This window comes from Otolemur garnettii, unplaced genomic scaffold (assembly GCF_000181295.1).
Source record: "Otolemur garnettii isolate 467f Iridium unplaced genomic scaffold, OtoGar3 scaffold00014, whole genome shotgun sequence".
NCBI classification, from domain to species: domain Eukaryota; kingdom Metazoa; phylum Chordata; class Mammalia; order Primates; family Galagidae; genus Otolemur; species Otolemur garnettii.
Window position 1 is genome coordinate 17,279,297 of NW_003852409.1, and position 21,694 is coordinate 17,300,990.

General features: G+C 48.1%; 1 protein-coding gene across 1 annotated transcript in view; it reads left to right on the forward strand.

The window, feature by feature from the left end:
- Nucleotides 1-803: 803 nt before the first annotated feature.
- ZNF618 (zinc finger protein 618) overlaps nt 804-21,694 on the forward strand; it is a 77,229-nt gene continuing 56,338 nt past the window's right edge. Inside the window, exons 1-3 of the mRNA XM_023510565.1 lie at nt 804-863; nt 2,178-2,221; nt 19,715-19,974. Coding sequence (XP_023366333.1) covers nt 804-863; nt 2,178-2,221; nt 19,715-19,974 — 364 coding nt within the window. The remainder of the gene's footprint in view (nt 864-2,177; nt 2,222-19,714; nt 19,975-21,694) is intronic.

Consider the following 21,694-nt stretch of genomic DNA (forward strand, 5'->3'; position numbering starts at 1 on the left):
GTATCACTCACTCAATAAAAGAAAAAACAAAGGTGGAGATTATTAGGTGTGCTGAAAACAGGGAATCTTAGTCTCCATTCTGTCATGTGCTCACCACACTTGAGCTGGTCAGCTCTGTGTGAAATCTGAAGGAAAAGGACAAAAAAGACAACTTTAAAAGTGTATATGAAATGCTAAAAATATACACCCAGAATTAAGTCTAGAAGGTGGAGAGATCATTGGGGATTTTACAATTTTTTAAAGCTCTCCGGGGCAGCAGAATCTCCACCCCACTTCTGCTGATGATACAAACATTAGAACAACTTCTGCCCATTTGCTTTGCAGACAGTTTTGAGGAATGCAGGATGTCGGAAAGAGGTTTAATTGATCTGTTCTTTTCTCCCAGTGAAATGATATGCAAACAGTTTTCCGCTTTTCTTGTTTCTCCTATTGAAATAATACTTTGGCATTCCATTAATTTCTCCCTTCCTGTTTATCTGTAACCTTATCCATTTCCCTGGGGGGGGGGGAAGTGGAGACTTGTAGATGGGGAAACTGAGGCCTTACGAGTATAAACAGTGTCACCCTGTTTCCTGATTGGCTCTCCTGAATGTGAACAGGAGGTAAGATAGGTCAGAGCTGAGGAAGATGGGCTTCGGAGTGACCCAGACCTGGGCTTGCAGCTGTGGGACTTTCCATCAGTAACTTAAAATTTTTTGATCTTCGATGTTCTTACCTGTAAAATGGGGGTTTTGTGTGGATGAGCAGGGGGATCTATGGTAAGGATGAAATGAGACAAGGTGTTAATGTCCCTACACTAGAATATGGGATGTTCTTTGGGTGAGCAAGTGCAGGTGTCCTCAGGGGCCAAACAGGTGCTGAGGGTAAGGTGAGGGGGTAGGGGAGACCTCAGAGAACCAGGTGTGTCAGCTCTAGCTTGCCTGTCACCAGGCAGGACTGGCTGTGGCTAGGTTCTCCAGTTTTGTAAGACAAGCTGGAAATCTGGCCTTTTTGTGGCGTGGTCCTTTCATTCTATGTTGCCAATCTGTCAAAATCGAGGTCTGCCATCTGATTCTTGGAAGCACTCATCAAAAGGTAGCTGCTGTTTTTACTTTAGATCCTCGGTCCTTCATCTGAAGTCCTGAAACTTGAAAACTGTGAAAACAAAAAGATGTTTTGTAACTGATGAGGCAGCAGATCCTGACCTGAAGGGAGAGGAGGCCAGTGACAGTCATCCTTGTCGTCATTGATCCCAACTAGGGTTACCTGGGCACATGCTTCACAACAGAACTATCGATGTGCTTGATCACCAGGGGCTCCACAGCCCCTGCCAGGGTTGTTTCCAAATACAGGACATGTGTGCTGTATTACCTTTCTGCAACTGTAAAAACTATATTTGGAAACACATGTGCGCCTGTGTGTCAGCCCTTCATCATCCTATGATTCTTATTGTAAACATTTGGACAAAGCCAGGGAACATATCTTCTGCTGGTGGCGGTGAAGGGTCCAGGCGTTGTTCCCGTGATTGCTGCTTCGTTTGGCTTCTTTGTCAAAGTCCCTGCCCCCAACAGTGGCCTAGGACTCAGGACCCCTGATGTTTGTTTTCATGAGATCTCAGGCTGCTCCCTCTGCACTCAGGACCTCGGTCTCTTCATCTGAACCAGAATTTTATGATTTTTGAAAATTTCATTTGGTCAGCCTTCCCTCGCCCTCCCCCATGCCCAAATAAAAGAGATTAAGACCCAGCACTCTCTTCCCTTCCCCTGCTTATAGGGTTGGGGGACAGAATATTTTAACATAATAGGATTTTTCCCCTCCGGTTGGTAGGAATAAATCTGCAGCTACTGTTTTATTGGAAATCCCAGCTGAAAATAAAAATGGTGCAATTCAATCTCAGATTTAGCTGGTTACTTACTTTTCACTGAGTCCCTGGGGCTCTGTGGTTGCTGGGTTTGTGTTGGCAGTGGGTGCTCATTTGGATTTAAAGGGCCAAGCAAATGGTGTTGGGGAAGGTGTCTTGACTCCCTCTGACCACTGGGGGCAGGTTTTTCCAACCTGGAGGCATGGAGCGGGGGCTGTGCCAGCTCACCTCTCTGTCTGAAGGTTGGTGTTCAGCAGGAGCTTGGTGGGATGGCAGCAGGTGGAATGTGTGTGTCTTCAGCCTTGGCTGATGCAGGTGTTTTGGGTTTCTTTTGCAGGCTGACGGAGCCAGTACAGCTGGAAGGAAAAGCACGGCAAACAGGTACACCTCCCACACCCAGCTCATGTCCTGTCCCTGTCCCAGGTCTTTTTTTTTTTTTTTTTTTGAGACAGAGCCTCAAGCTGTCCCCCTGGGTAGAGTGCTGTGGCATTACAGCTCACAGCAACCTCCAACTCCTGGGCTCAAGCGAGTCTCCTGCCTCAGCCTCCCAAGTAGCTGGGACCACAGGCGCCCGCCACAACGCCCGGCTGTTTTTTGGTTGCAGCCGTCATTGTTATTTGGTGGGTCCGGGCTGGGGATTCGAACCCGCCACCTTAGGTGTACGTGGCTGGCGCCTTAGCCGGTTGAGCTATAGGCGCCAAGCCCCTGTCTCAGGTCTTCACGACTAACAGCCACCACTCTCTGGTCCTCACCTTCCACCTGAAAGGATGGATGGTCCAGGCCAGCTGTCTTTGCTCAGAAGTATCCACACTTCCCTGGAGGCTGTGAAGTTGAGGGCAATATTTTTCATGTGCTTTCTCTGGGCGTCTGGGACCAAAATCCAAGGATGACTCATTTCTTAAACTGGCCATTGGTCACTAAAGTTGGGGAGAGCTTGAAGGGGAAGCAGGAGATCAGACAGCAAGACCTGAGCTTGAATTTTAGCTGGGCTGCCACGTGGTGAACTCCAGGGGGAGCCAGTCTCATCCTTGTCTGGAAGTCATTGGTCCCTTTGCCTGGGTTGTGTGCCCATCTGCCTGAACCAGGCACTCCAAAGCAGGAGGAAGGGGTACTCTGATTAGCCAGACCAGGGGATCTATCCTCACCTTTGGTGCTGTGCATGAGGTTGGAGAGGGAGGTCTCCTAACGGAAAGCTGGGCAGTTGTTACCAAAAAAGAATGACATAGGTAGTACCAGACAGGCCTAAGCTGTGGATGTCACCTACCTGTGGATGGCACCGGTAGGTACTTGGTAAATGTTAGCACTGATGCTGCTGCTGCTGCTGTTCCCTTGGGTAGAGCAGAGTTGGAGTGGCCACATGACTGTTGGGTGGGGCACTGGATGTAGGAAGAAGGCAAGGGACACAGGAGAGAGATGGCTCCACAGAGCATATACATAAAATCTAGAATAGCCCCTAGGGGTCCACCTATTAGAGTTGAGGGACCCATTGCAAATGCCAAGCAGAAGAATTTGCCCTTTGGCTTATGGAACACTACTTCTTTAAAATGTTAATACGTCTTTTGTGTGTGTGGGAAAGAAAAGGATTCTTTCCATGGCCAGAAATAAGCTCAGAGGACGGTGGGTTCAGCAAAGTCAGACAGGTTCTCTTGCTATGGGACTTTCCAGAGCCTTGCATGTACTAATGCATGTGGTTCAGAACATCCAAGAGAGATGAGAATGTCAAGCTCCTCGGTCTTCTTACTCTTGGGACCTCTTTGTTGATGTTAATTCCATTGAGCAAATGTTCCTTGGAACATACTTTGGGAAACCATGAAGAGGTGTTGAAGTTCTTTGAGTGGAAGAGTAATGTGCTTGCTTTGTGTTTCAGGAAGGTCATCCTCCCAGCTGTGTGCCAGGTGGATTGGAGGTGGGTGGAATAGAGGCCATGATAGCAGACCAGAGGTCGCTGAGACCCTGTGTGGCCCGGCAAATATTTTATGCTTTGCAAGCCACGTGGCCTCTGTGGCATTTTCTCAGCCCAGCCAGCATAATGCTGAAGTAGCAGTAGATAATACATAAATATGTACATAAATGGCTGTCACTTGCCAGCCCCTACTCTAAAGTAGCTCCTGCCTGAGAGTCTTTGCAGCTGTTCCCTGTTTCTGGAATCTTCTTTCTCTGATCTTCCCACTACGAGCCTTTTCATTTTGGGGGACTCAATTCAGTCATCCTCTCAGAGAAACTTTCCCGGACCCCCTAGTTCAAGGTACCTACCACCCCAATCTGTGGCTTGTGGCCTGTGACCTTTCTATCCTGTTCATATCCTTCAACTATTCCATTTATTTCTGTGCCCTTTTCCCCCATGTCCCTTACAGTGCCAGCTCCATGGGGTGGGGACTTTGTCTGTCATGTTCACTACTATGGGCCTGGCCCCTAGCAGGACCTCTGCAAATGTGGATGAGACAGATTCACTGACAGAGGGAAGGGGTGGGGGTGATATAAAGGCAGGGGAGGAGGGGGAATAGCTGAGATGGCGAGCTTGGCCTGTGGATATTGGCAGCAACCCACATGGCCAACAGCTGCCCAACATCTTGTGTTTTTCTTCTGGGCCTCTGGTAGTGGAATTCCTTGTAAGAGCTGTGTGTGACACCATGGCCTATGGGGCTGTGATGGTCCTCAGATTGGTGGTATCTGGAAGCATTTCTTGGATCAGAACATCAGAATTGGAAGGGGCCCTGGGGTTTGTCTGGTTCACCATTTCATTTACAGTAGGGAGACTGAGGGCTTGGGGAGGAATAGATATAGAGTTACATGGTAAGCGAATGGCTATGTCAGGTCTTGAACCTACCCAAGCCGCTTCCTTCTTGGCTCAGAAATACTGTGCCCTATTAAGGGTCTAGCCAGCCTCTCCCTCCTTCCTCCCATGTTTACCGAGCACCTGCTGTGGTGGACTGAGTACTGTGTGCTGTGGGCTCAGATGGATTAGTAGGCACCTGCAGTCCCAGCTACTTGGGTGGCTGAGGCAAGAGGTTTGCTTGAGCCCATGAGTTTGAGGTTGCTATGAGCTATGACACCACAGCACTTTACCAAGGGCAACAAAGTGAGACTCTGTCTTCAAAAAACAAACAAAAAAGATTACATACAATTGATAATCTGTATGTAATCAAATTACATACCACTAATTTATTCATCCAACAGACTTTTTGAGGGTCTCTTGCATGGCAGGGACTGCTCAAAGAGCTGGGCCGACAGCAGTGAACAAAGAGACGAAGCTCCATCTACCCCTTGTCACTCTCGTGGACACATGGTCCTTACCTTCACCCTCTAGTGTGAGGATCTCTTCCGCACCGCATCTCTGCCTGGGGATGTAGTTAGAGGACAGCAGGCAGATTTCCCCATGGTGGTAGTGGCTGCCTGAAGCTCTGCATTGAGTATTATCAGCCCGAGGAGAAGAGTGCTGAGATTGTTTAGAGATGCCTTCCTGATCAGGGAAGGGTGAGGGTGGCATGTGTGCCATTGGTTTGTCTCCCTGACTGGTCTAGGCTCTCCAGCTCGCATGCTGAATGACTGAATTCCTGTGTTAGTACCAGAATATGCACCAGGAAGGGCCAGCTCAAATTTCAGAGTCATGTGTGACTTTAGGTGTAAAGACTTTATAATAATAATGACCACCCTTTAGCCAGCACTTCCTTACCAGGCTCTGCACTAAATGATTAACATTTATCAATTGTAGGTAATCATTTTTTTTTGAAGACCAGAATCTCACTTTGTTGCCCATTGTAGAGTGCCATGGCGTCATAGCTCACAGTGACCTCAAACTCTTGGGGTCAAGCAATCCTTTTGCCTCAGCCTCCTAAGTAGCTGGGACTATAGGTGCCTGCCACAACACCTGACTGTTGTTTTAGAGACAGAATGTCTTGCTCAAGGCTTGTCTTAAACTCCTGAGCTTAGGCAATCCACCTGCTTCAGCCTCCCAGAGTGCTAGGATTATAGGTGTGAGCCACCTTGCCTGGCCTCAATTATAGGTAATCCTTGTAATGACCCCACATGGGAGGCACTCTTATTATTCCCACTTTACAGAAGAGGAGCTTAGGCACAGAGAGGTTTACGAGCTTGAGGCTGCCTAGTTGGAAGTAAGCAGTAGAGCCAGGATCCCCACCTAGGTCTGACTTCTGTGATGTGTGACCATCCACTGTGCCCTCCTTCTTGTTGGTAACAGGTCAAGTGATACATGTTGCAGGAGTCTGTTTGGGGCCAGGAATCATGCTGTAAGCTCAGAGCCTGTCACAAAGGCAGGACTCCAATCGAGCTTACAGGCAGGTTTATGTTGATTCTATGTTTAAAACTCATCCTTTGAAGGAGGAAACACATTATTGTATAGTGACTTGGTGTTCAGCCTCAGAAATGAATTATATTATTAAACATCAAGACAACATAAGCAGTGGCCTTACCAATACTCCTGGTGAATTTGACCCTGGCCAGGTGGGGTTTGGAAAGGTTGAGTCTTTGTAGAGGATAAGAGCTCATTTAGTCCTATTTCAAATGGAGAAATGAAGGTCCTCATGTTCCTCAAAGTCAGAATGAGACTACATAGCCCTAAGCAGGAATGACCTGGAAGGATTGCTGACCCTGACATGGGCCTCCAGTCCCAGCTATGCCCTGGGACACTCTGTTATTGCACTAGGGTCTGCTTTTATCCCAGAGCCTTCCTCTTGGCCTGGAACACGTAATTTTGTTATTTCTCCAGAGAGCCTCTGGCTAAACCCCAAAGTCAACAGCATGGGCTGCTAAGGAATTAGTGTTAAATTGAGGGGGACAAGGAGAGGCGGTGTTTCTGATTTTAAGAAACAACCGAATGTGGTTTGGTTTACTTCCCTGTAACCCAGCCTGGGTCGATTTTACAAGTGCAGTGATCCCAGCACTTAAGGTTAATCTTGACCTGGTGTGCAGATTACAAATCACGCAGCACAACTGCAGCCAGACCTCACTTTGAGGGCTGTGGGGGCTGTGGGGCCTTCACTGTGCATTCTGAAAGATACACAGTTTTGTAATATAATGAAATTAATTGCAGTCACAGCCTTGCTATGATGAAGAATTAGGTCTGTTTTTATCAGCTGAAGGTTTTCTGAGCTTCATTTCTGAGGAAGGACTCTATGGCTAACCTAGTCCAAACTTCTCATTTAGAGACCAGGAAACTGGAGATAGAATAGGTTAAAGGACTCATTCCTGTGTTGTACCCTTTACCTCACAAATGACCAGGATCTTGTAGACAGGGAGGTTAGGCGGGAGGGGGCCATGATAAAACCAAGTTTCATTCATTCTGCAAATTTTTATTGAGTGCCTACTAAGTGCTGGGGCCTGTCACAGGTGCTGGAGATAACGGCAGCAAACAAAACAAAAATCCCTGTCCATTTACAGCTGATGTTGCAGTTGGAATGGAGTAGACATATAAAAACATAAGATATATGCCTGTTAGATGGTAACAAACGCTATGGGGGGAGAAGTGGAGAGGGGGATAGGGAGAACTGGAGGGGGTAATTTGAGTGGTCGGGAAAGATACTGTCAGGAAGGCAACTCGTTCCCCAAACCAAAGACCTGAAGGAGATGGAGGGTGGAGCTGAGCTTTGGGGGAGACACATTCCAGGCAGAGACAAAGGCAGATGGAAAGGCCCAGGAGTTGGAGTTGCAGTCTGGAGGTAGCTGGCCCCATGGGCCTTTGGAGACCATTGTCAGGACTTTGGTCCTAACTCTGCATGAGATTAGGAGCCACTGGGGACTTTGAGTGGAGAAATGATATGATATGATTTGCTTTTAAAAGGATTATTCTGGCTGCCTGGAGGAGAATGAACAGCAGGGGGTTAAATGTTAACAGAGTTCTGGACAGATAGGTCCATAGAAAGTAGGCTTAGAGGTGAGTTTCTAAAGGGTTGCTTTTTTCAAGCTTGAGGACTCCAGCTGTGCAGAGGATTGTGTGTGGGCTGCACCTCATACTGCACAGCCTCCTGCTCCGTCCTGAGATGGCCCCAGAGTGGAGCAGTTGTACCGCCAGAGCTCGCACTCTCCACATTCTCCCTGGCACTCCCTGTCCGGTCTTGCCCCTTCTTCAGCCTTGTTGACGGCCCAGCAGCCTAGCACAGAGTTGAAGAGCTTAGACTGGCTGGATTCAGATTCTGGCACTATGCACTGCCTAGTTATATGGACTTACCTGACTTTCCTGCATCTCAGTTTCCTTATTTGTAAACTGGGGGTTATATTAGTACCTCCTTCATGGGGTTGTCAATGAGGATTGACTGTAGTCATATGTATACCCTTAGCACAACGCCTGGCTCACAGTAGGTGTGAAGTAAACATTTACTTTTTAATCACCCATGCTGGGTCCCAGTTCCTAAGGGGAGATAATAGTGGATGATTGATTTCTCCAAGAGCTTGGACACCAGGGGAGGGAGAGAGTGGGATAAGCTTGTATTTGTTAAGGGTTTACCACGACCCATCTCCTGTGTGTTGTGTCTTATTTGATCCTCCTGACAACCCTTTGAGGTGGTGATTGGTATTTCTATTTCTCAGGGAGAATTGAGGAATTGAGGAATTGACTTGTCTGAGATCACCCATATAGTAAAGTGGCTTTGGACCTAGCGGAGCCTTATCCTGTTTACAGGTTTTCATTGGTGCACCATTTTATCTGATAAACACATGTGCAGCTCCATCAGTAATTCTTTAAACAGTATCATCTTGTATAATTTGGTTTTCAGCAATAAAATAAAAGTAGCCCTAAATGAATTGATTTCAATTGAACAAAATTTCACAGGAATGCAGCTTGAATATATGTAATCTGAAAATCCAAAATCTAAAATGCTCCGAATTCTGAAACTTCCTAAGCACCAGCATGACACTCAAAAGGAAAATGCTCATTGGAGGGTTTCAGATTTTGGATTTTTGGATTTGGGATGCTGAACTCGTAAGTATAATGCAAAGATTCCCAAATGGGAAAACACTTCTGATCCTGAGCATTTCAGAGAAGGGCTACTCAACCGTGGTCCGCCCAGTGCTGGTCAGTAAACAGTGTGGTATTAGCAGAGTGACATATTTGAGCACCGCTGCAGGGAGGGTGGCTTTGCCCACCTCTCCTTTTGTTTTCATTGGTGCTGAGCGTTCTTCCTCTGCTTTTGTGTATGAGTCCTCCACCAATGACCTGAGAGCTCATGGTTCTAACCAGACTTTTCACATTCTGTCTTGCGAGCGCTCAGTAGGGATGAGAGAATAGAACTGACATCTGTGGAGTCTCTGCTGTGCATCTCACTGTGCTGAGTGCCTAAACATATGCCTATCCTTTCATCTTCTGAACCACTCTTTGAAGAATGCTTATATCCCTGACTTCCACATGAGGAATGGGAGGTACAGAAGGTTAGGAGCCCTACTTTGTCATCCCTAATCTCTGGAGGGCTGGGGCCATGCTGTTAGGAGAGTCCCGTGTGTGTGTGTGTGTGTGTGTGTGTGTGTGTGTGTCTCCAAGGGCAGCATGGCTCCAGGCAGTGAGTAAACCAGAGCCAAGTTTTCACCCTAGGGTGTTGCAGACAGACCTGGCTGGCTGTCACTGCCAGTCCTAGGGGCTATAGGATCGAGTGTAGAAGGGCAGAAGTCAGTGGTAATGCCAAGACAGGGACAGCAACATGGAGGGACAGCACCATGGAGGGACAGCAAAGCTTTGTGAGCAGCTGGCACACAGGCCATCAGCTGGTGACGTGGGGGCAGGGAGGTGGAGGGGTTGTATTTCCCCTGGGGAGCTTCTTGATCCTTTCATTTCTGGGAGAAAATGGCCAGAGGAGTTGGCATAAAGTTTCTTATATTTAGCAACCAGCGCAGAAACCATACATAATGGGGGAAACATTCACAGCTTCACCACTTCTAGCCTGGGAGAGCCGAGACAGACACAAGGAGTAACGCCACAGTGCCACAAACACCAGAACAAGCCCTCTATCTACACTTACTGCTCCGCCGATGTTTCCGAGGGGTAGTTGCTAAGTCACAGCCTTGGCGAGAAATGATGGTGGACAGAAGGAGCATGTTTGTCCTCTGGTCACATGTCCACACCCCAGTGTGAGGGCTGACGGATGGCCTCACTTCTTACTGGTTAAGCTGTCTACCCTCAGGGTTCTTTGTGGGGCCCCATGTGTGCCCTGGAGAGAGGGTCTCTGCAGGACAGGGGGCATGGCTGCCTCACTGGCCTCTAGTCCCCATCTGCCTCTTGAGGGATTCTGTCTGGGTGAAAGTTCTAGGGTCTGCAGTGTCCTCCTGGCAGAGAAATGACAAGGTGTCTTCAGAGAGCAGTACACTTTGCTAACTGCTCAGAATCGTGCCACTGCCAGGCCCGTTGGAAGACGAAGGTAGACTAGAGTCTGTGTAAAATGTAGTTAAAAGTTATTTTACATGACCTGGTTCAGTCTTTCCCATGCCATGCACCCACAAAAGAAGTTCTCAGCCTCAACGGGAGAGCCCCCACCTTGCTAAATTTTGGAGTTTATGACTTGCTAGCGTTGCTCAAGACTTGCTTTTCCCCGTCCTAGGTTTAGGGAACTTCTTCTTAACGTTGAAATCGCAATACTGTCTTTCCAAAATACAATGTTACCTGGCTCTGTGGCTGACTGACACCGTACATGGAAGATAATTAAGTGCCTACGAATTATTCCAAACTAATGATATATTTATGCATTGTAGGTTATTTTGAATTTCTAGACTGTTCAGAGTTGTTTAATAGGTTAATAGTTTTAATCTATTAATCTAATCTTTTCTGCCTGACTGTTTATTAAAATATATCAGTGATACATGACAGAAATGGAAGTGTAGATAATTTTGAGAGTTCCTGAGGAGCGGGTGATGGTGTAAGGATTGGAAACTTGGGCGGAATGGTAAGTGCAGACACAGGGCCTGCTGCAGTGTTTGTGGCTCGGTGGCGTTGCTTCTTGCCCTCTCTTGGCTCTCCTGGGCTAGAAGTAGTGAAGCTGTGAACTTTCCCCCCATTATGGTTTCTGTCTTTGTTGCTAAATACAATAAAACTTATGTCTGAAGGATGTATGTAAGCACAGTAGCATTTGAGAGCACGTGAGGGAGGATCAGAAGTTCTAACAGCAAACGAAGCCCAGGCACTTTTTCTGTGGACCAGACAGAAACCTTCATTCCTTTTAAAATTTCATTTCTGTATTACTTTCGCATCTAGGTGGTGCCTAGTTCTGTCTGGATACTCAGGAAGCAAGAGAAAACAAGGGAATACATTGCCCATTTCTTGGAGCTTCTGGCATTTAGTCATTTATTTGTCCACTCATTCACTGTGTGTTTTTATTCTTTTCTCTTCTTTTGAGAAAAGAAAATAAAAGATTATTATCCAAATGGTTGAAAGCCCGGACTTTGGATTTGAGCAGACTCTGCCTCTGTCACTAGGAAGCTGTGAGACCATGAATAAGTCGCTCTGTTTCTCCAATCCTCAGTTTTATCTGAAAAACAAAAAAAATACCTATCATGTAAGGCATTGTGCAAAAGAATGAGATGGTGTATGTGGGGGGGGTGTGTGTGAAGGGCTGCCCCTGGCGTGTTGTAAGCACTTGATATGTCATGACTGCCTTGGGCATCTGGTCGGTTTCTGTTTGTTTCATACAGCAGACATTAGCTGACACCTGTCAGGTGGCCAGACACAGGGATACAGAAAGCTGTGGATAGAGCCCTAGCCTCTGGAGGTCTCCCAGGACCACATGGAATTAATTAGAGGGCAGATTCAGAGTTTGAGCAGGAGCCCATGAGAAGCAGAGAAGAGTGTTTCCAAAACCCCTGTTGTGGGAATACAGGCTTCTGGATGGTTCATTAGAGGGAGCAGCCACCCTGTACCCTGAGGGCCCAAGTCTGTGCTCATTGACATCTATTATGGTGAGCCTGTATCCTCAAGAGAGGATGTCAGAGTATCCCCAAGCTGTTCTTGGCCTTTCAGAAAGTGGGAAGAGTGTGTTACATTGAGAAATTTTTCATCAGAAAGAATAAAGATATGACTTTGACACTCAAGAAAGATGTTTCCATTGTTCAGAATAGTGGCTTCTGTCAAACATCTCACCTACGGTGTACTGAGGACCACATGAGTGAGACATTATGTTAACTGAAGCAGTGAAACCATCGATAGTTATGGTGATGGACTGATCACAGAAAGGCTTGTCTGAGTTGGAGTTGGCAGGTGCCTCCAAGGTTGTGCTGGCATCGACCTTTCTCGGGCTCATTTTTGGGGTCACTCCATTGAACGGCCAGTTACTGAGCATCTGCCACATGCCAGCTTTTGCTGTGGATGCAGCAAACTGATGAGACAAGAACCTGTCCTCTTGTAACTCACATTCTAGCTGGGGGAGCAGATGATAAAGTGGACAAAGAGATAACAGATGGGTAAATACTGAGGAATCAAATGGGTTTGAGCTGAAGAATGACATTACCTGGCTTATCTTAACAGGATTACTCTGGCAGCTACATTGAATATAGATTGTGGGGCAGTGGGCTAGGGCAGAGCAAGGGAGATTGGCTGTGAAATAATCACAAGACAGAGGATGGTGGCTTGAGCCAGAGTGATAGCCATGGGATGGTAAGGATGGTTAGGTCTGAACTTAATTTGCTGGTAGATTCATTGTGGGGAGTGTGAGAGAGGGAAGAGTCAAAGATAATTCCAGAGTCTGGGTGGGAGGAGCCGTGGAGATGGGATTGTCATTAGCTGAAGTGGAGAAGATTGCAGCTACCTAATTGCCTAGTCTTAGTTACAGGCTTTAGCAGGAAGAGCACTGGGTTAAGAGGCACAGAATTGTTTTCTTATCTTGGGAAGGGACATAGCAGAAGCCCAGTTTTAAACCTGTTAGCTATGGGGTGTCTCTTAGGTATCTGGACAGAGGTGTCAGGTAGGGTCTTATTTATGCAGATCTGGAGTTCAGGGATATAGTTTGGGATTCATCATATAGTTAATATTTTAGTGCAAGTCTTCATTAGGTCACTGTGGGGTTGAGTGTGGATGAAAATACAAGAGGTTCTAGAGCTGATCCTTGGACCACACCAACGTGTAAGGTCTGGAGAAATGAAATGGGCTTACCACAAGACCCAAAGGAGTGGCCAGAAGGTGGGAGGCCCACCAGGCAAGTTCAGAGTGAATTGAGGAATGAGCTAGATTCAGAAGAGACAGGACTTTATCAAAAGCTGCTGATGGAAGACACATCAGATGAATTACTGAGAAGAGACCACTGCATTTAGCAGTATGGCAGTTTACAAGAGGTCTTGGAAAGCCACTCTGGTGGAGTAGCAGAGGCAAGTGCTCACTGTGCCTGTGAAGTCTAGCCAAGGAGAGAGCCTGCTGACATCTGCAAGTAGAGAGGAATCATTGCACTCAGACAGTCAGTGGGTGGGCATGGGGTGGAGGTGGAGGCCTTGGTCAGTGGTCAGCCTCAGCAGCAGGGTAGACATGGCCCCTGGTGTCATACCTGGTTGTGCATTAATTCATTTAACTTCCCTCCCATGCATTTATGGAGAGAGTCTTTCAGCTCAGCTTGAGACCAGTTAACGCTCATTCCCAGTGGAGTCTTTTAATGACAGTTTATTCTTATGGGAGTCAACCAAGTCATTATTTACACACAGTGATTAGAAGTTTGTTCCTCACCTTCAGTATTGTTTCGGATGGGGGAGGTATCCGAGTAAATGGCATGGTTTGGAGGAAATACAGTTGTCCTAAGGCGAAGACTTAGAGTTTAGATGGATGCCCTGGTCCCCATCTGTCCAAGAAGACACACACACCTTGCTGGATAAAGGTCTGACCTCTGCTAGGGTCTTAGTCTCAGATTCCAGCTCACTGACAGTGAGATTAAAAAAATCAAGTTTCAGGGACAGCTGTGCAGGTAATCAACAGCAGAAACACCACTGAAGTCCAAGGTGCTAAGGAATTGTCAGATCTACTCTGAGTGGGTAGAACTTTAAGCATCTGTGTTTTTTGTACATTAATATAGAAATTGTGCCCAGAAATAATGTTGTCTGACTCCTAGGCACCCAGCATCACCTGGGACTCTTTCTCTAATATGCCTGGGAATGGCATATCTTTGAGCCTCAGATCTACTGGTAAGTTACTGGATTGTGTTGTCTTAGGCCTTAGGGGTTAATGACAATGGCACCAGGATAGGAGCCAGAAGAATTGTTTTCAGGATCAGTTTATCACTGAAAGTTGTATGGCCTTGGGCATGCCCTTTCTTCACCTGTGTGTATTGAGTTACTTCCGTGTGCCAGGTATTGCGCTAGGGCATGGGACAGGGAGGTAAACAAAATAGACAGGCCCCCCTCTGGGCTTTAGTTTTCCCATCTGGCTGCTGAGCTCTTTTGAATGCTGGTATGATGAGGCAGGACTTGGCACTTGAAGAACTGTGGGGTAAGACCCAGAAGACAAGATTTGTTTGTGAAACTCCCCCAGGCAGATTCTGCAGGGGCATTGGACTGACCAGACACAATAGCAGGGAAGAACAAGAACAAGGTGAGAGCAAACCCAGGGCAGCACCAGCAGTCACACACTTCATGGCTTGGGAGCATTTCTTCAAATTGAATCTTACATAGTGCTTTGGTTTCCTGTGGCTGCTGAAACAAATTCCCCAAACTGGGTTGCTTATAACGACATATGCTTATTGACTCATAGTTCTTGGGACCAGAAATCGAAGATCAAGAAGTTAGCAGGGTTGAACTGAGAAAATGTGATGTTTGCTTTGGTGGCTGTTGATGTTCCTTGACTTGTGGTCATATCATTCCAGTCTCTACCTCCATGGGCACATTACCTCCTCCTCTTTCCTTCTTGTTGTTGTTGTTTTTAAGAAAGAGAGTTTCACTTTATTGCCCTCGGTAGAGTGCCATGGTGTCACAGCTCACAACAATCTCCAAATCCTGGGCTTAGGCGATTCTCTTGCCTCAGCCTCCTGAGTGGCTGGGACTACAGGGGCCTGCCACAACGCCCAGCTGTTTTTGTTGTTGTTGTTGCAGTTTGGCCAGGGCTGGGTTTGAACCTGCCACCCTCAGTATATGGGGCTGGCACCCTACCCACTGAGCCACAGGCGCCACCCTCCTCCTCTTTTCTGTAACTTCTCTTCTGTCTATCCCGAATTTTCTTTTGTCTTGTAATTGCATTTAGGGGCCTGTTAAATACCTGTTAATTGCATTTAGGGGCCACCTGAATAATCCAAGAATAAGCGCAATCTCAAGATCCTTAAATTGGCTATATTTTTAAAGGCCCTTTTCCCAAATAAGGTCAACATTCACAATGTCTGGGTATTAGGGTGTGGGCTATCTTTTAGGGGGCCACCGTTCCCCCCACTACAGGGAGAAAGAAGCCCAAATCTCTGTTAAGCAAGAAGCAAAAAGCTGTGCATATTGGAGCTTAGAGATAAAAGGGGTCTCAGAGCCCTTTTAAAACCACCCTCCCTTTCTGGCCTCATGGATGATTCTTAGAGCTATTGCTGTGGAACTCTTGACCTCAAGGAATATACTTTGAGAACCATTGCGTTAGAGAAAGGCCAGCACTCTTGGAAAATTTCTTGGGCAAGGACTCACTTGACCTGGCTTCTCTCCCTGCAGACTGGCGCAATTAGTAACCAGTGACCACAGATAGCACGTACTTACTGAAAAATATCCTTTTAATGCCCGACTTTGGATTTTATGTTGAAGTGTGACTCGGGTTAAATATAAAATTCATAACATATCTTGAGCAACTATTTTGTAGTTATCTATATATAAATCTATTTTACAGCGACACAAATAGAATAGATTATGGAGTGTCAGCATGTAGATAGATTCCAAGTGCTTTTTCACTAATATACCTAATGATTCGTGCTGAGAATATCCAAGGGCTCCACTGTACATTTAAATGGATATAATTAAAATAATGAGCTCTATTTTAAAAAATGATATATGAAAAAAAATTTTTAAAGAAGTTAGAAGGAGCTGCACCACTAATTCAAAGTGATATAAGTACTTCTGCAATTCCATTGTTATTAGGACACCTAATTAAATGCAGAACATCTGAGAAAAGCAACATTTGGGCTTGTAAATCTAAAGCATGGAAGTCGGGGGGAGAAGAAAAAGTTGTTGCCGGAGTCACATTTAAGGATGTGGATGGTTATGTGCTGTCATGCCTGTGGGCGAGAGAGGGTGGCTGATGTAGCCCCTGTCTTCTGTGGCCTAAGTCAAGAGTCTGCCCAGTCAAACAGCTGCAGCTGCCATTTGCCAGTGTGGCCTCTGGTTGGTTTGGGTGGATAATGTGGATATAAGAACCAAGGAGAGGCCGTTTTCCCCTGTGCCCATCCCTGAACCGTAGGTGTTCAAGGTACTGCAGGTGAGCGGAGGTTGATAGTTCAGTAGAAAGGACAAAGGACGGGCGTCAGGAGATACAGATTTGAATTTGGCTTTGCTTTATGCTCTGGGCCTTTGGAGAGGGATTCTCCTGGGATGCATTTATGCCTGGGGCTGTTGTAAGGATGACTGTCCATTCTGCAAAGCCATCTCTGCTGTTGCATGGGTCATACATCCCAGCAGGGCGGTATTCTTTCAGTTGTTCAGCAAATACAGTATTTATGGAGTACTCACCGTGGGCCTACTGGATGCTGGGAATACAGCAGTGTGTGAGACTCCTGAGGGCCCCTCCTGATCTTAGGGCATGTGCAACTTGGGAGAGTCAATTAATGGGTAGGGTATTTTCAGATGGCAGTTAGGGCTACAAAAGAAATAAAGCAAAGCAGTGAGCTAGAAGCTAGATGGGAGGGCAGAAAGGTGACAGGTGAGCTGAGGTGAGTCCATTAGAATGCAGCAGGAGGACAGCTATCAGAGTCACCTTTTGGAGGAAGACTCAAGTAAGCTGGGAAGGCTTCCCAGAGGCAAGCATATCATTGTGAACCCGTGTTGCAATCATAATGGCAGCTGCCATCTATGGACAGCCCCTCTGTGCCAGCCCCACTGGGCTCCTTGCAAGGCATCATCCCTGCCCCACAATTGGTCAGGGTCATGGTCCTCCTTTAACAGATGAGGAAAAGGAGGCTTTAGAGAGGGCAGTCTCTTGTCCAAGGTCACAAGGTATGCAGATGGGCAGGTGACAGTTCCTTCCACCCAGCTTTCTAGCTTCAAAAGCTTCCCACCAGGGGCCCATGGTGCTGGTAAGGGCCTTGAGAGTGGGAAGGGTCACTGAGGTGGGACAGTAAGGAACCTTCAAGATGTTAGGCTGAGCTTCAGAACATCGTCTGTGAGGAAAGCTTGGGTGAGGGGGTTCTGGTTGGGGAGCCTGTCTCGTCCCCTCCCCTCCCATCTGTGTGCCCAGCAAACCTATCTCAAGGGAACCAAGACTAACTGACCTTTGGCACCTGTACGGTCTCTGTTAGGGAACAAGAATGTCAGAAGCTTCCTTGACTGTCCAGCTGGGATATTGAAAAACATGGTTTGCTACCAGCTTCTGTCAGCAGCACCACCTCTGCCCGGTGACCAGCTCTGGGCAAGGTCTTAGAGGTAGAATGGGGATTCAGCCCCCTGTCCCTCCAACTCCACAGCCTATTCACTGATGCCTCTTATCACCCACTTGGCTTTGGACATGTTATTTCACCTCTCAGTGCCTCAGTTTCCTGGACTGTAAAGTGGAGATGAAACCGCGACTTGAGCCCCTAGGCTGTTACTGAGGATGTGAGCAGAGTTTGTTTGTTAGAACAGTGCCTGGCGCACAGGGGACTCTCTTTGAGTTTTTCTTAAAACATTTAAAGAAATGAATTCTGAGGCAATTGAATCAGGCAGTTTTCTGTTTCCCACTGCAGAGGACAAAAGCTCAGGCAGTGTCTGGTGACCCTGACATGGCAGACACATGAGCAGGCAGCATCACTGGGCCTTCTAGGTGCCAGAGATGCTCCAAGTATGTTGTTGATTAATAATGGTGACAGTAATCATGTCTTGAGAGCACATACAGGCCACACGCTGTGCTGAGTGCTTTGTGTGGTAGCTGATTTAAAATGTGCATGACATCCCTGTTAGCTCCATTTTTCAGATGGGGAAACTGAGGCTCAGAGGTCAGGTGACTAGTTCAAGGCACACAGTGAGGACATGGTGGACATGATAGCCACTGCCCCTGCCTCTGCCTGGTTCTCCCCAGCATGCTTTATCACCCCTGCTCCGTCCATCTGTGTCCTGGTCCCCTGTGTTAGTTTGGGCTGCTGTAACAGAATGCCATAGGCTGTGTGGCTCTATTAAACAGCAGAAATGTGTCTTCTCACAGTTCTGGAGGCTAGAGGTTCATAATCAGGATGCCAACACAGTGGGATCTAGTGAGGGCCACTTCCTGGCTGCATAGGGCCACCCTCTCGCTGTGTCCTCGCATGGAGAACAGAGCAGTCTCCCTCTTCTTACAAAGCTACTAACTAATCCCATTGTGAGGCTTCTTGCCTGTTAGACCTCCTTTAACCTCAGTTATTTCCTGAAGACCCTGTCTCTGGTATAGTCACAGTAGGGGTTGGGGCTTCAACATGGATTTTACCGGGACACAGTTCAGTGCACAGTGCTTGTCTATGGCCGTTCTCTCTCCTTTTGGTAGCTGAGGTCTTCTCTCCTTCTCTGCTTAATTTCCCAACTTCTCTCCACCCTGGGAGAGACCCGAAGCTGGGAGGGACAGCAGACACAGATACGGAGCTGCTGCCCAAGGCCGCATAGCAGCCCGCATAGATCCAGGGTCTGAGACCAGGTCCCTACCTCCTGGCTCAGCACCTCCACCAAGCTCCAGTTGGTGCTGGTGTGCCTCACCGCAGTCTGCCTTAAATCTGGGCCTTGAAATTCACAGTCTACATTCTTCTCCAAAGGAAGGGAGAGGGCTTGATGTGGCCATTGCAGCATCACTGGACCTGGAATGTGACTCAGTTTCCCTGTATGCGTGTGTCTCAGCTCTTTCACCCTAGAAACAGCAGTCATGGGGACACTGCCCCTTGCCAGAAAGATGCAGGACCCTTAGGATGGTAGCATGAGAGTCATGTTGAATGGAGAGTAAATGGTACAGGAATGGGTGGTAGGGATGCAGTTTTATGCCTTAGCCGGTCTCCAATTTTGTGTATGGTCTAAGCAAGTCACAGCTCTGCCTTGGGTCTGGCATCCCTGTCACGAGGAAGGCTCAGTGACACGTGCCCTGCTCACTTCAATACCTGACCTCCTTACCTTGAGGATATTTTCTGATGTTCAGCCACCTGCGTGCTGAAATGTTGGCTCCATGACCCTTCAGCCAAGTGAGCTTTTTCTGCATTGTAGTTTCCCTGTGCAGAAGAGGAGCGGGGAAGAGCTCGGAGGCAGGCAGAGTCTCGGGCCCTCCTGTCTCAAAGCGAAGGGAGCAGCACTAGGCACTTTGCAGTTTGAATGCCAGCGGCTCTGGTCCCACCTGGGAGCTTATTAGGAACACAGAATCTCAGGCCTCATCCCAGACCACCTGTGCCAGAATCTGTGTTTTGTCCAGATCCCCAGCCAGTTTGTGAGCACAATGAGGTTGGATAAGACCTGATTTCCACCAGCCAGAAGTGCCCTTGTAGTTCTCTGTAAGTGGCAGGTGAGGCAGCTGGGCACATCTGGACCTCTTTAGACCTCAGCCTCCCCAACTGTAAATGGGTGAAGTTGAAGCTCTACTAGCCCAGTGATTTTCAAATTATGTTCCCTAGAGCCCCAGAGTTCCCTGGAGCAGGTTCAGGGGCAGCCTTGAGGGCATGCGAGAGGCTAAGTGGTCTGGCAACCCTGCCATTCACTGTATACACAGCCTGTGTATACCTGTGTATACCTGTGGGGTTCTGGGCTGGTAGGCTCTCATGTGGGTCTGGTGGCAGGTTTGGGGTCCACTCTGAGCAGACTCTTTTTCTCCAGGGAGCGCTTGAAGCGCAGCCAGAAGAGCACCAAGGTGGAAGGCCCAGAGCTGGTGGCGGCTGAGGCCTCACTGAGTGCCGAGCAGGGGACGATGACTGAAGTGAAGGTGAAGACGGAGCTGCCCGACGACTATATCCAGGAGGTGATCTGGCAGGGCGAGGCCAAGGAAGAGAAGAAGGCAGTCGGCAAGGATGGCACTGGCGACGTGCCTGCCGAGATCTGCGTGGTAATTGGTGGCGTCCGCAATCAGCAGACCCTTGGTGAGTGCCCATCCTTGACGATCTGGGCTGAGGCCAGGATGCGAACAGGGAGCCTGGGATTTCTGTCCCTGCCCTGGCTGAGGGAACCTTTGGTGGTTTCTCTTTGCCTTCAAGGAGAGAGCTAAGCTCCTTAGCCCTTGCCTTTGCTTGTGCAAGTCTAGTCTGGAGGGTTCTTCTCTTTCTTTCTAATGTGGCAAAACTGTCCCCACTCTTCAAGGTTTTTTTTTTTTTTTAGATAGAGTCTCACACAGTTGCCCTGGGGAGTGTGCCCTGGCATCATCATAGCTCACAGCAACCTCAAACTCTTAGGAGAGGAGGTTGAGGTTGGTCTCAGCCTCTTCTCTTGGAAGACTCTTTGGGAGCCCAGTCTTGGGCTAAAGTGATCCTCTTGCCTCAGTCTCCCCAGTAGCTGGGAATAAAGGCATGTGCCTAATCCTCAGCTAGTTTTTCTATTTTTAATAGAAACAGAGTTTTACTCTGGCTTAGGCTGGTCTTAAACTCTTAAGCTCAAACAATCCACCTGCCTTGGCCTCCCAGAGTGCTAGGATTACAGGCAAGAGCCACCATGCCCAGCTTCATCAAGACCTTTTTTTAAATCAAATGCCTGTAACATTCTGTGGGCCCAGCAAATCCCTTACACCCTGGGGCTCTCACAGCCCTGGTGGGTCTAGCACAGCCTTTCTTGCTCAGAGTCCTAAAGGCTTGTCTACTATTCTCCTACCTTGAGGGAGGAAGCTCCCAGCCCAGGTCCTGCTCAGAGCAGATGCCTAGTCAGGATGAGAACAGTGACAGATGGCATCTTCCCCATCCTCCCCAGGCTGGGCCAGGCCCAGAGGAGATAGCAACTCAGTAACAATCCCCCCCCCCCCGCCCCCGGGGCCTCTAGCAGCATGAGCCAGGGGCTCCCCCTCAGGGGTTCCCCTTCAGGCATTCCCTGTACAGCTGCCAGGTTCAGACTCAAATGCCCACAAGGCCCAACAAAAAGGAGTTAGCATAAGCAGAGATGAGCCAACAGGACAGGTGGTGGGGACCACGTCCAGCTGGAGAAGGTGCTATGTGTGTGTGTGTGTGAGAGAGAGAGAGAGAGAGAGAGATGGCTGCTCTTCTGCTGCTGATCCGGTGATTGCTAGGTGGGGGCTCCAGACCCAGACTTACCACATCTCCAGACAAATCACAGGCCAAGAAATGAAAATTTTGATGTGAATTCTTTTGACTTTAAATCAGGGGTCCTCAAACTTTTTAAACAGAGGGCCAGTTCACTGTCCCTCAGACCGTTGGAGGGCCAGACTGAGGGCCCCAGGACAAGTCGACTGCTAAGCAGGACAGGCAGCAGCGGCAAAAACACCTGGCAGGCTGGATAAATGTCCCAGGCAGGCCGTAGTTTGAGGACGCCTGCTTTAAATGGTGGCAGCTAAGTCAGCTTTTGAAATCTGCCAAACAGAACACATATGCAGGTCAGGAGCCCTGCCTGGCCCTGGCCCTGGCCCCAGTTCTGATCTGTGCCCTCCTCAGTGTTTCCCAGGCCTTGGGTGTTCTTAGAAGTGTTCCCGGCGCCTTGCTCTCTGCTGCCCTTCCTGGGCTGGCTCCAAATCAACTCCTCCCAACTTCCAAGTGTCTCTGTCTTCTGGGCATGTCCTGTGTGTGCACGCAGGACCTCGTGGGGAGGCTCGCTGTGTGTGTCTCTGTGAGTTCAGACTCAAGTCCTTTTTTTTTTTTTTTT